The 13,457-nt window shown below is 33.5% G+C and overlaps 1 protein-coding gene across 3 annotated transcripts; it reads left to right on the forward strand.

The window, feature by feature from the left end:
* The first annotated feature begins 1,579 nt into the window (after nucleotides 1-1,579).
* On the forward strand, nucleotides 1,580-12,174 carry LOC110615864 (actin-related protein 8). Of its 3 annotated transcripts, none has more exons than XM_021758043.2 (12): nucleotides 1,580-2,069; nucleotides 2,453-2,541; nucleotides 2,756-2,817; nucleotides 3,085-3,152; nucleotides 3,275-3,336; nucleotides 4,201-4,298; nucleotides 4,653-4,734; nucleotides 5,085-5,227; nucleotides 9,801-9,949; nucleotides 10,333-10,466; nucleotides 11,293-11,411; nucleotides 11,750-12,174. In XM_021758043.2, exons 1-12 carry the CDS (start codon nucleotides 1,744-1,746, stop codon nucleotides 11,825-11,827), a joined length of 1,410 nt encoding a protein of 469 aa, XP_021613735.1. In that variant the 5' UTR covers nucleotides 1,580-1,743; the 3' UTR covers nucleotides 11,828-12,174. The 3 variants fall into 3 exon arrangements, with proteins under 3 accessions (XP_021613735.1, XP_021613736.1, XP_021613734.1); XM_021758042.2 differs by having other exon boundaries at nucleotides 1,581-2,069; nucleotides 2,747-2,817; XM_021758044.2 differs by lacking the exon at nucleotides 10,333-10,466 and having other exon boundaries at nucleotides 2,747-2,817.
* Nucleotides 12,175-13,457: the final 1,283 nt, after the last annotated feature.

The following is a 13,457-nucleotide window of genomic DNA, read 5'->3' on the forward strand; positions in this document are numbered from 1 at the left end:
AATGTTATTTAAATTTTCGATAGTATTTATCTTAATTTTTTTAAATTTATTTTTTATTAATAAAATTAATATACGCGCAATGCGCAAGATGTCAACTAGTTTTTACTAAACTGAACCCTATTAGATCCCTAATCATTACCCTTCTAAAAATTATATCTTAAGTAATTGGCCGTAATCCCTAAATTAAATAAATATTGTAATTTATAATAAAACATAAGGGAACCTCAAGAATTTTATATTTAAGAATTTATGAGAAATAAATTTAGAATAATATGATTTATTTTTATTTTTTAAATATATTTCATATATTTAAGATCAAACCAACAAAGATAATCTTAAATCAAATCTAATTTTTGTGCTTAAATTAAACTCAAAAAAATATTAATAAATTTTAGGTCGGAGTTAAATTGAGTCTGAATAATGTTCAGGGAACTGAATTGTTATAAACTGATTTTATTGTGCATTTTTCTATTCATGCAGTCATAACTTATTCTTTTTTTCTAATTTCAATTTTACAAGATCAGATATAGAACGAAGAGTTTCAATTTTTATGTAATAGTTTGTGGTGGATATGCAAATCTATTAAGGGATTAGTTTTGTACAATATCCTTAATATTAGTTTTGAATTCCGATTCTGTATGTGATTTATTGCTCATATAAAAATTTAAATTTTGATGATTACGATTTTTATAAAATTTTAGGCCATATAATTATAATTATACTGAAGCATTTTCTATTCATGTTTTATATATAGTTTTTATTTTATTTTTCTCTAAATCAAAATGTTATTCAGGTGTTTTCATTTAAATTTTAATAGTTAAATATTTTTATTTTTTTTAAATCAAAATATTATTCAGGTGTATTTTAAATATTTATTATTTTCGCTTAGAAAAAAGTTTTCACTCGTTGATGCCGACTATTCAGGGACTGCGCCATTATCTCTAGCGATCTGTTTGCGTTCTCTTTCATTGAGTGATAGTTTTAATTTTAAATTTTAATTTTTTTTATAATGGATTTCGTGGTGGTGCTCTTTATTCTATTTGTATTTTGTTGGTTTACCAATTGCGGTCTGAGTGGTGTTGCATGCCTCATAGCTGCTTGATGTTGCTTGTTTTAGGCATGCAATGAATCTCTAGAATTGTCGGTTGCCCCTTTTTTTTTCCAATTGAACTTACAGCCTGGCGATGACAGTGGCTAACGAGAAACCCAGAGCGCTGATGCATCTACTATGGAGCGAAAATGGGTTGTGGGTTGGGTGAATTGGACTTTCTTATGGGTTTGGGTCTCTTGACTTGTTAAGTCCAATGGACTTTTCAATGCAACCGCATATTGCATGGTCAAAGAAAAAATACTATCCTTCGATTTAAAAGAAACAAAACCGATGGCTGATCCAATCTACCATAGCACTACTTCACCTGATCCAAGTCCGCCATTTTGCTTCACACGTGATGCACGAGACAACTAACAACAAATCTATGGCTTCTTCAATCTTCATTCGACACGTGCCACTATCACTTCCTCCCACGTCAGCATCCCCATCCTTGCCCCCTTTGCTGCCCAAACCTCAAAGTCCACCATAATACGCGCTTTTCTTGCCTTCCCGACTTCACTTCTCTGTTTGTTTCCATAGAAATTTACCTTTCCGCTTTTCCGGGAGAAAAAAAAAAGGACCTATTCGTTAGTTTCCCATCATGAGGTAGTCCAGAGCGGAAGAGCAAGAACGAGAGGGAAGTGTACTCAATCATGGCGATGCTTTTGAAGAAGGTGTGGGAATCTGTGTCGAACCGAGCAAGTTCTTGTTCGAGTTCGAGCGATGAGTCCTTGAATCCACCGGGTGACGCCCTGTTATCTTCATTAGGAGCTTTTGATCGAATACCAATAGACGTAGTGATGCAAATAGTGAGATTGTTGGGGCCAAAAGATGCGGCCCGATTGAGCGTCGTTTGTAAGTCATGGAGATCACTCGTATCAGATAATCGTCTCTGGATTTACTTCCTTCAGAACTATCATGACTCCTGGGACTCCGTTTTCTTTGCGGAAACCAATCTCCGATCCGGTTATCCTATCCAGTGAGTTTCCTTTCTTTTTGGGCTTATTTTAAGCTCCGTTTGGGTGCTGAGTAAGTGCACGAAAAGAGAAACAGAAACAGAAAAATTGTGCTCTTCATTTTGACTGCTTGATAGCTGAGGAAAGGAAATTGTCCAGCTATTGTTTATAATTAAGATACTTTGCTACTAAATAAGGACTTTTTACTGTTGAAGTTGGTTTCTGTTAGTAACAAACACAGGTTGCATGTAAATATGCCCTTTTAGTAGTGTCAAACGAAGTCTAGAAGTGAATTTGTTAGGAAACAATTACATTTTGAGATTGAATTATTATATTTTTCCTTATAATTGAATAATGGAACCTTGGTTTCGTTATTCATGAGATTGAATATGTGATTTACTTGCAGGGCTTACGCTAGTCACATCACGACAGAGTTGTCATTCATGCGTATATATGGCGAGCGGGAACAAGTCCCTGGTAGTGTTATTATCGATGGTCAGTATTTTAGATATCACATTGGTCTCTGTTATTTATGTCTAACAAATCAAATGAAGAACAAACATAGTACATTAGTACTATTTCACTGGGTTTTAAATTTGTGCATCTGCAGGTTTTTATAATATACCAAAGTCTTCTAATAAACAATCTTATTATTCTAAATTGTTTGATTCTTCATTCTGCTTAAAATTCTGTTGAAAAGGAGGTTCAGGCTATTGCAAGTTTGGTTGGAGCAAATATGCTTGTCCATCTGGGCGTTCAGCAACATTTTTGGTGAGCATTTGCTTTTAAATGGCAGTTTAGAGGTTTGTGGAAGCAAATTCCCGTGAGTTAGGAATTTTTTCTTTTTCTTTTCCTTTTTTTTGTTGGGTGGAGGGAAGGGGGCTTCATCTCTTGGAAAATTAAGAAGTTTGTTGTTTTTATACTTGCTGTTGATCATTTTTTTCCCTTGGCATTATCTCTACTTAAAACTACCAAGTTTGGTTTTTATCTTTTCTCTGGGAAGATAGAAAATCTATTCTGGAATCATCTGCTGTGCAGGAATTTGGTAACATTGAGTCTCCAATGTATTCTAGGCTTCGACATTTTTTTGCTACTATTTATAGCAGGTATGTCCATTTCCTTTTCTTTTGTTCTAACCAAATTCATTTCTCTTTCCTCTCTCTACCTCTCTCAAGAAGTTATCTTCTGCATCTTAGTATTTAAATGGGCTTATAATATCTCCTTGCAGGATGCAGGTAAGACCATCAGCACAGCCAATTGTGGTGTCCCTTCCAATTTGCCATTATGATGGTCAGATTCAGCTAATTTACCATTGTTTTTCTTATCATATGCTGGTGATGTGGCCATTAAAGTGTTCATGAATGTTGGATCATCATCTGCTTGTGCAAGTGTGTGATGTATGAGCCTGACAATCTCTTCAGGTGTTCTGGGTACCCCATTCATTTGAATTAGATAGTATATTTTATTTAGATTAACCCCCCCTAGGAATCTCTAATATTCTTCCGTTTGCTTTGTTGGCTCCACTACGTGCCATATTTATTTATGGTAAGAAGTCTAAACACAATATGCATTCAACTTCATTTTTCATGAAAAAAATAAGGTTTCACTTCTTGTTGAAATCTCCAATATCCACATAATGTTGAAAAGATGTTCACTCTTTGATCAGATCTGATGAAAGAAATTAAACTATATTCTTATATGGTCATAATTTCAGGTTTCAATTATATGGTCATAATTGTTCCCAAAAAGGAAATTATGTGATCATAACAAAAGATGGTTAATGGTTTAAACAATATTGAATTTTGTGTCCATCTTCAATTGTATCCTATGTTGTAATTTGGTTTTTAATTTATTGATTTTGTTTTACTTGTATATAATTCGTATCCTATATTTTAATAAAGATTAAAGCTAAATATGGACAAAAACTTGTAGATTTGAAAGAAGCAAGCGCCACCTAAGCTCTAATAGCAATTACAGTGGGCCATTTTTCCAAAATTATCTTCAAAGTACTTTTGAGATCCATATTTTCTAAAAGTAGTATTTAATCACTCTTAGGGTTACATTGGGTATGTTTGCATCTGCAGACACCCAAATCCGTTGGAAATAATTGAAACATAATTTATAATTTATGGCTTTCTTTCCTTGAAATTTCAGATACTGAATCTGCTAAAGCATCAAGAAGACAGCTAAAAGAAGCTATGTACAGCGCTCTCTTTGACATGAATGCTCCAGCTGTATGTGCTATTAATCAGGTATTTTTTTTTCCACTTACCATTTTATTCCTTTGGGTTTCAATATATTGGTGATTTTTCTTTTAAGGAAAAAACTTAAAAACTTATAGCACTCCCTCCTTTTAATAGTAAATGGGCCCTGGAAGAACATAACTTAATCTAATCTGCATCTCAATATGAGAAACCAGGGAGCTTCTTCCAAGCATTTGTATGCTTAGACGGTTCATACTATCTTGAAATGTGGGAAAAACTTTTAATCTGAGTTTTGCATTGTGAATTTAAATGTTTTTTCTCATTTCAATATAGAGCAATTATGAGCTTCCACCGTCTTCATTTCCTTTTTTTGTGCATTAATGCTTTCACAATGTTCCACAGGCAACTCTAGCACTATATGCAGCTCGGCGAACTTCAGGAATTGTTGTTAATATTGGCTTTCAAGTCACTTCTGTTGTTCCAAGTTAGTGATTGTCTTATTTTTCCCCTCCGGAAAACCTACTTTGCACTTATTTATGATGTGATCTTCATGGGCATTGAACTATGCTAAGGCCATCATTGCGCTTATATATGATATAATTTTCTGTATTTCTTCTGAACTGTTCTGGTCTTTGTTCATTTCATGAAACCATTTTATTTTTTATGTGGCGTAAGTAAGTTGTAGTATGTTTCATGTTTACAGCTTTAACTATTTTCTTTTTCCCTATTCATGTCTATCCTTTCTAGTAAGCATTTTGTAAGCCTTTAGTGGCTTTTTTGGCTTTAAAATATGGGAACTAAGGACTTGTGAAATATGACTGCTGCAATTTACAGTTTTACATGGCAAAGTAATGCGCAAGGTGGGCGTGGAAGTTGTCGGGATAGGAGCATTAAAGGTTACTGGATTCCTTAGAGAACAAATGCAACAAAATAATATCAATTTTGAATCGCTGTATACTGTTCGCGCGTTAAAGGAGGTAGGCAATCAATAATTGTTCTTTTTTTTTTACTGATACTATGTTATTTATACTGACCATGGTCATATTGTTTAGTTGTGTAATTTTTAATCTATCTCTGATTGACTTAATTTTATTGGTATCCTTTTCTTCTCCCCTCATTGATGTAGGAGAAAATGTTATGAATTAAATTATTGTTCAGGGATTTGTAGTAATACCTATTCACAATGCTTTAGCAGTTATAACTGGGTAATTTACAAGTTAATCCTTGAAATAGGACAGATTCACAACTTAGTTTCTCTATTTTCAAGGAGAATATTTTGTTAATACAAACATTCCTCTGGGACTAATTTATTTGTCCTTAAAAATGGAGTGGCTAAGTGGACTTACGATTTTATGCTATATGTAGGGTTGTAATGCAATACTCGTAGGCAGATGTCATACATTAATGGAAGCAGCTTATTACTATGCTAGTTATTTTTCATGGTTTTGTCACCAGAAAATCAGCACTTGCCTTGTCAAATCTACAACCTAATTTGGGTTATTGTTATGTCATGATAATAAGAGAGAGTTGTGGACTTGTGGTAATGCGTAGGAGGAAATATCATATGAATAAGGAGCATTGTAACTGATGGGGTCAGCCAAAGAATTACCAATACAAGTATTTCTCTATTATTCTTCTTCTCCCTCTGCTCTCTATTTTCTTCCTCTTCCTTCTTCTTCTTCTTGATCCCTTCCTTCTTTGTTCTTTTCTATTCTTCCCTCTGCTTTTCTCACCTTTCTTTCTTCTACAATATCTGGTGCATTGAGAGTCTGCTAGGAAAGTGTACCAGAGCCTGTTTGTGTGTGGGTTCTTTGCAGCTGCAATCCGTGATAAGATTTGTGGTTCTTATCAGTATCTTTCCACTTCTTCTTCCTCTAATTTCTTTAGTCCTCCCTATTTCTCTTCTTCATTCTTGTTCTTGATTTGTTAGGGTTTCTTCTGATAAAATTGAAAATCCATAAAATTCTAAAACAAAGATTTTCTCTCTTCTCCTCGTTTTCTTTCCTACAAAATATTTGTTTTCTTCCCAATTTTTGCTCTATTAGGTTATGAAACCTCAAAATTTTGAAGAATTCCGAGAAATAAAGAAAGTTTATTCTCTCTCTCAATTCATCCACTAGGTTCTTTCCCTTGAATCCTATTTGTTAGTTCTTTCTTTCTTTATTTCTTGATATCCTTCTTTCCATATTTCTTTCTTAGTTTTCCTCAAATTTCTTTTCTCGTTTATTGCTTGTGAAGGAAGAAACCTTGTCCGTAGGGTTTCTATGATGCAAATTTCAAAATCTCTTTATTGTGGGTGGACATTACCTGTAATAAGCTTCTTTTGGGGTCACAATTATGGCAAGATCTATTGTGGTTAGTCTGTAGTCAGCTAGGCTGATATAAAATGGAGGAACAGTTGAGAGCCTCCCAGCTTGAGCCTCGTGGGATGAGGAAGGAAGTGGAGTTATTGAAAAATGACTTCAAGAATCTACAAAATGGTGTTAAAAGTGATGTATGAGTTACTCAAGAATTTTGCAAATTCTTTGAACAATGTAATTGGGGAATTAAGTCTTTGATATTAGGGCTTAAAGGTGATTTCAGAAATAAAGTTACCTCTCTATCACATGAAGGAAATGGGGTAATCGAAGAATCTGATTTTACATTTGCTATTCAAGATAATGATGGACTTAAACTCAACTCTTAAATTGTACGTGGCAATATCTTTGATGTCAAGAATGGGAAGCAAGACTCATATCTGGAAGACTGGAACAAAATAGAAGAAAGTCCGTTCTCCCCTATGCAGGACACGCCCTAGGGAATGCTGGAGGCAGACTGGGGTTCTTGCCTTGCACATGCCGTGGGGCTTGCTGTAGAGTGTAGAGCTTGTGGCATGCTGTCTAGCATGTTGCTGGTCTTTTCCAGCCACTGAATTATGCCCTTCTGCCCTTTGAAGCCTTCTCTCTCCCCATAGACTCATTATTCATTATGCCCCACATCAAGAGGTGAGGTTCATTTGGAAGGGGTTTGGATGATGTAATCAATTCAAGTATTTGGATTTATCAAACAGAAGAATTGATAGAGTTAGGAAGCATTCAAAATGTAAATAGAGAATTTGTAAAAGAAAACTGAGACTCAGTATTGCTGTAATAATGGCAGAAAGTCCTTTTTTACATTCATTATTTCAACTACAATGAGTATTCTGAAATATAAAGAAAGAAACAAGGAGAAAAATGGTTAATTAGCAATCCCTAGGAAAACACTTCTCGTACTAGTATAGCTAGTCCAGCAATAGCCGAAAGAAAAAGTAAGAACAAGCATGCCCTAGCTGATGAGAATAGCCTCTATATATAATAGATTTAAATCCCTTTTTGTTGGTATCTCCAGATGGCAACATCCCCACATTTTTCTCTAACTGATTTATTTCTTTGCTACCCTCTTCCAGCCGTATATCTTTCCTCTCTCTTTGTTTTCAGCTCATGTCCTTTTATTTTTTTTAACCCTAATTTCCTAGCTTCAAGACTCCTTGTTATGTTGCTATCATTGCCAACCTCTTGAAGACCAGCCTTGTCCTCAAGGCTGAAATAATCAGAGTTCATACATGTTACTTCATAAATCTCATTGGTTTTCTCAAATACCACTTTCGCTTTTTGACACTTAGTCCAAAAAAGAACCTTGGAAGCCTTGTCGCCACCTTCTCTTGTCATGGGTAATGTAGCTTGCAAAGCTGCTGTCTATAGTCCTCAAATATAAGATTCAACAAGACTTAAGGTTTGACACATGACCTTGAAGAAGCACCACATGCTTGTAGCTTTAATAATGGGTTCAATGGTTGATTCATCAAACACTTTGGTCTCATTATCAATGCCCCAATTCCCACTAAAGTAAAATTAAAAACTATCATGACAATAACTATAGGGGTCATTGATTTTATCAATGCCCAACCTCCTTTCTCCATTGTATAGACAAGATAAAATGGTATACTGAATACTAGAAACCATGATAGGAAGCTAAGGATTGAAAGAAATACCATGGGAACAAAATTGATTTTCAGCCTCCAATCAGCCATGTGAGAAATGAAATATAGAAGCAACAAATCTACCACGCTCCAAATATGAATTTATTCTTCATCTATTGGCAAAGCCTTGCAATGCACCAATGATGGCGAATTTATAGTTGACAGTAGGAGATAGTGAGTTATTTAAAGATCCGGAGAAATGTAGAAGACTTCTAGCAAATTAAACAATCTCACAATAACTCGGCCTGATGTTGTATACAGTATATAGTAATCATGGGTATTTGAACATTGCATGTTTCTCAGATGCTGATTGGGCAGAATATAAGATTGATAGAAGATCAACTGCAAGATATTGTATCTTTGTTGGAGGCAATTTGATATATTAGAAGAGTAAGAAGCAGAATATAGCCTCTCGATCTAGTGTAAAATCAGAATATAGGACCATGGCATAATCAGTGAGTGAAATGATGAGGATACTTCAGTTACTTGATGAAGTTGGCGTCAAAACCTCACTGCTTGTGAAACTATGGTGTGACAATCAAACTTCTCTTCATATTGCTTCTAATCATGTGTTTCATGAGCGAACTAAATTTACAGAATTGATCATTTTGATCATAAAAAGATGCAACAGAAGCTCATCTCATCAGAACACATTAGAACTAGGGAGCAATTGGAAGACATTTTCACTAAAGCTCTTAATGGAGTCTGGATTGACTACATTTATAACAAGTGTTTGGGCAATGATAAATATTTATGCTCCAACTTGATAGAGAGTGTTGACATCAAATTTAAATATGTTGTATATTCTTTCCTTTGTTAGATGGCTTGATTCTAGGGATTCAATTGGGTTTATATTCCTTTTTCAGTGAAAGAACATGTATATAAATACGTTTCATTTATTTATATGAATATATATTAGATTATTATCTTCTACCATAAGCATGTAGAAAATGCTGCTTCTTGCTTCCTTCAACATTGATCTGATGATGTCCCAGTTAGTCATTGTTACTCCTATGAACGCTGTATTTCTATTTGAAAATGTTGTTGGTTCTGTTTTCCATATTGGACTCAAAACTACAAATTCGCTTCCATTGTGCTTATCAGCATTGATTTCGTGGAAGATTTCCTAATTTCTGTTGGCATCATGGAAGTTAAGAAAATCATGTTGAAAATTGCGTGTAGTATTTTTTACTTGCTCTTTTAAGTGCATTACTTGGAAGAAGCATTTTGAATAAAAAAAAAATCAGTTATCATGCATTCAGTATCTACAAAATGATGGAAATTGAAAAACTACAGAAATGTTGGAGATTGAAAATGGAAAGCAAGCAAAGATCCCAAAAGCGAGAACAAAGGAAACAGCCTTTAAGCTGCTCCGTCTCTCGGAATTGTTGAGTCTTAATCCTATGGATATTTAGGTTGTACTATTAATTGAATAATGAAGATGGTTTCTGTTTTACATGTATCGGGTCCAAAATATAATTTTTGTACTCTTCTGCTTATCAACATTGACTTAATGGGATATAATTTTGTCTGTTGGCTTCTTGGAAATTCAGAACCTTTGTTATGTTGCTGCTGATTACGATGCTGAGTTATGTAAAGACACAAAAGCATCTCTAGAAGTCCCAGGCGAAGGATGGTTTACCCTTTCAAAAGCACGCTTTAAGACGGGGGAGATTTTATTCCAGCCACGAATTGCAGGAGTGTAAGTCTAAATGTTCCATCAATATGTCTTGATATTGTTTGCTGAATACTGCTCATACTGACATTCTTTTATGATAAAGTTGGATGACCATGAAACATGTTTGAAGGTATACCAATTCTCATCAGAGGCTTGCAAAATGTTTCTAATCAAATATATCGGGAGGAGAAGTTTCTTCATAGGACCCCGTAAATGCATGTGTTAGGAAATTAATTACAGCATACAACCCCATATTTTCCCCTTACACGTTTTTTTTTTTTGGGTGAATCCTTTACATGTTTTTCTTCACCCAATTCAACAAACTACATTCTTTTTTATGTGTTGCGCTATCTAAATCATGAACCCCATGCTGTTGATTAAAAGACTTCATTTGGTTCATGATATAGGCGTGCAATGGGTTTGCACCAAGCAGTCGGACTTTGCATGGACCACTGTCATGCTGCTGAGTTGACTGGCGATGATGCTTGGTTTAAGACTGTGGTTTTGTCAGGAGGCACTGCCTGTATGCCTGGACTAGCAGGTTAGATAAACTTTAAAAAAAAAAACACTTCCTGAAATGTGTGATTGAAAGAAATGACATGAAAAAGGTTTACGAAATATATCTAAAATATACATAAATAAGTAGATGAAGAGGCAAAATGTGAATGATAATAAAAGGTGTTTTTTTTAATATATATATATATGTTCATATATGACAAATTTAATTATCACCTAAACCTCCAATATTTCATTGCCTCGAACATAATCCTGCTTATATAAGAAAATCTTAAAAAAATATAGGTAGGCTTTTGTTTCTTATGGTATCACTCCGTACCTTTAAATGTATCTTCTATTATTACTTTTACCTTTCCTCCATTGTTATCATCCTGGTGTTATTGTATTTTTCTGTAATTGCTGTTATTTTTAATAAATGTATGAGCAAACTTCAAATATAAGAGGAAGTGTTAAATAGAAAATGAGATCAGCTTATTATAAATTTGTTAAGATATATATTTAGATAAATTATTCATTTGAATAATTCTAATACCGTTTGTATTATTGAGTGGATTTAGATGTTTAAAACATAATTAATATATGGACCTTTGACCTTTCACTATGATTATTTTAATGGTGTATTGAACTCCGAAAATAATATTTGATTATTACAATTTATAAATTGAGGATTAAATTATAGTGTTACTGGAATAAATATATTTATGAGTTAACTGAAAAAAGAAAAAAAGAGGGAGGGGGGAGGTGTTGATGTGCAACGCACATGACAAAATGACTGGTTCTATTGAATTGGTGAATGGGTCTGTGCATGACTTGAGCATATGAATCTCTGTTGCTTTTTTAACTGCTTTCAGAGAGGCTAGAGAAAGAACTGCATGGACTTCTTCCCGCATCAGTTTGCAGTGGAATAAGAGTCATTCCTCCTCCCTATGGCGCAGACACTGCATGGTTTGGAGCAAAAGTCATCAGCAACGTAAGCTACTTGACCAGCCAGTTTTTGGATATGCAAAACTGGAATTAGCTAGTAGCCTAGCCAGCTACTGCATGGTTTTTTGGTACTATGAAACTTTAATCAATCAAATTTTGCTGAATTGAACTTAATTTGTTTTCTAAAACCAATGGCAGTATAGGTTTTCAGGATTTTAAGTTGATTTATGTACATGATCTATATTTCAATTAATGTGGAAAATGTCATTTTTGGCATGATCTCAAAATGGGCCATAAACCATTCCATCTGCTCACCTTCGTCCTTTTCTTTCTTTCTTTCCTTTCTTTTATTTTTCCTTTTTTTTCCCCCTTCCTTTTCTACAGCTAAGCACCTTCCCTGGAACATGGTGTGTGACAAAGAAGCAATTCAAACGGAAATCAAGATTCAATCTGGCATGGTAACTACAGAGGCTTTTGCCCAGATGGAGAGCACTTTCATGGAGAAAGCCCAGATTCACATGACAAAAATTGTCAAATAATATATGCATACAAAAATTTATCAAGTATGCTATGAACTCCAGTGCTACTGTAATTATATTCTTAAGTTGTTATGTCCTATTGGAGGGTAGACGATCCTGATGGGATGGCCCATCATTTGTATTTGTATGTATAGATATCAAACTATCAAAGGGGTGATCATAGCCATCTCTATCACTTCTATTGTTAATCTTTGTTTGGTTGGTTCATGAATGGTATACTAGAAGAATGGAATGAATTTTAACAATTACAAAATAGCTATTTCCTCCCTTATGAGTGGATCTTGTAATTGAAAATTATTCAGTATAATCTCTATATTTTAAATTTTAATAAAAAGATGGTTTGAGATTTTTAGTTTTATTTATTTCACGTTTAAAATTTAAATTATAACTAGGAATAGTTATTCCATTTGATGAGCTAACCAAACGTGTTCACATGTGTAAGCGCAAACTAATTGAATTATAAAAAAATTATTTTTTAGTTGTACATTTATTTCTAATTTTTAGAATTGAGTATTTTGGTCTCTAAATTTTAATACATTCAAATTGAATGTCCCCTTTTCAAAATAGCCATGAGAAGAAAAATACCAAAAAACTTTTGATTAACTTTAGAAATTTTTTGATGATTATTTACTATCGACATAATTCAAATCTTAAAAGAGATAGGCAAAATTACAATCAATCCATAATTAATTTCACAATAATTTAAAAGAAAATTTCACAAGAATAAAAAGAAATAAAAAAAAAATCAATTCATAGATAGGTAGCAAACTTGATTTATCAAGTAATCACAATCGACCTACAAAATTCAATTTCATAAAAATCAAAAGAATAATAAAAAAATAAATTTTCACTCTCAAAATAGCTTGATTGACTGGCGTCTATAAAGTAATCATCCAATCACTATCTTACATTTTCGTTCAAAAATCGAATCGACTTGTCAGATTGTATCAATCATATTACAGGCAGAAGCAAATCAGCGTTTGAAGAAAAAAGGCATTCACTTTTCTCCTCGGAGAAAAGCTGAATATATGCGTGTTAAATAGTTTTCTTCTTTTCACCAGACAGGAGCGGAGAAGAGTAGAGCTTGTTGATAATGAAATCAATCAGTAAAGTTATGAGTGAATCTGAAGCCTATTGGTCATGACTTTGAGTAAAAAAGAAAAATAAAAAGAAGAAATAGGAGGAGGAGAGGAGGACCGAGTAGAATAATTGATATAAAGTTAAAAGGAGAAGGAGAAAAGAAGAAAAAAACAAGAGGAAAGGAGAGGAAATGAAATAAACTAAAGGTATTTTGAAAAATAAAATATAATCTCTTATCTCTAATTTCATTAATTTAATTGAAGAAAATGATGGAGGGACTGTCGTTTTAGATAAAATTAAAAGTTAGGAATTAAAGCGTTCGACTCTTAAAATTGAGAAATAAATTTATTAATTATATCATATCAGTTTTAGTTTCAGCTGAAAAAGGAATTAAATTTATTTCAAAGACTATACTTTAGTTATTTTTTGTAATATAAGAAGTAAAAGGGTTATTATTTTAGGATTTTTTTTGG

This window comes from Manihot esculenta, chromosome 5, assembly GCF_001659605.2.
Source record: "Manihot esculenta cultivar AM560-2 chromosome 5, M.esculenta_v8, whole genome shotgun sequence".
NCBI classification, from domain to species: Eukaryota; Viridiplantae; Streptophyta; class Magnoliopsida; order Malpighiales; family Euphorbiaceae; genus Manihot; species Manihot esculenta.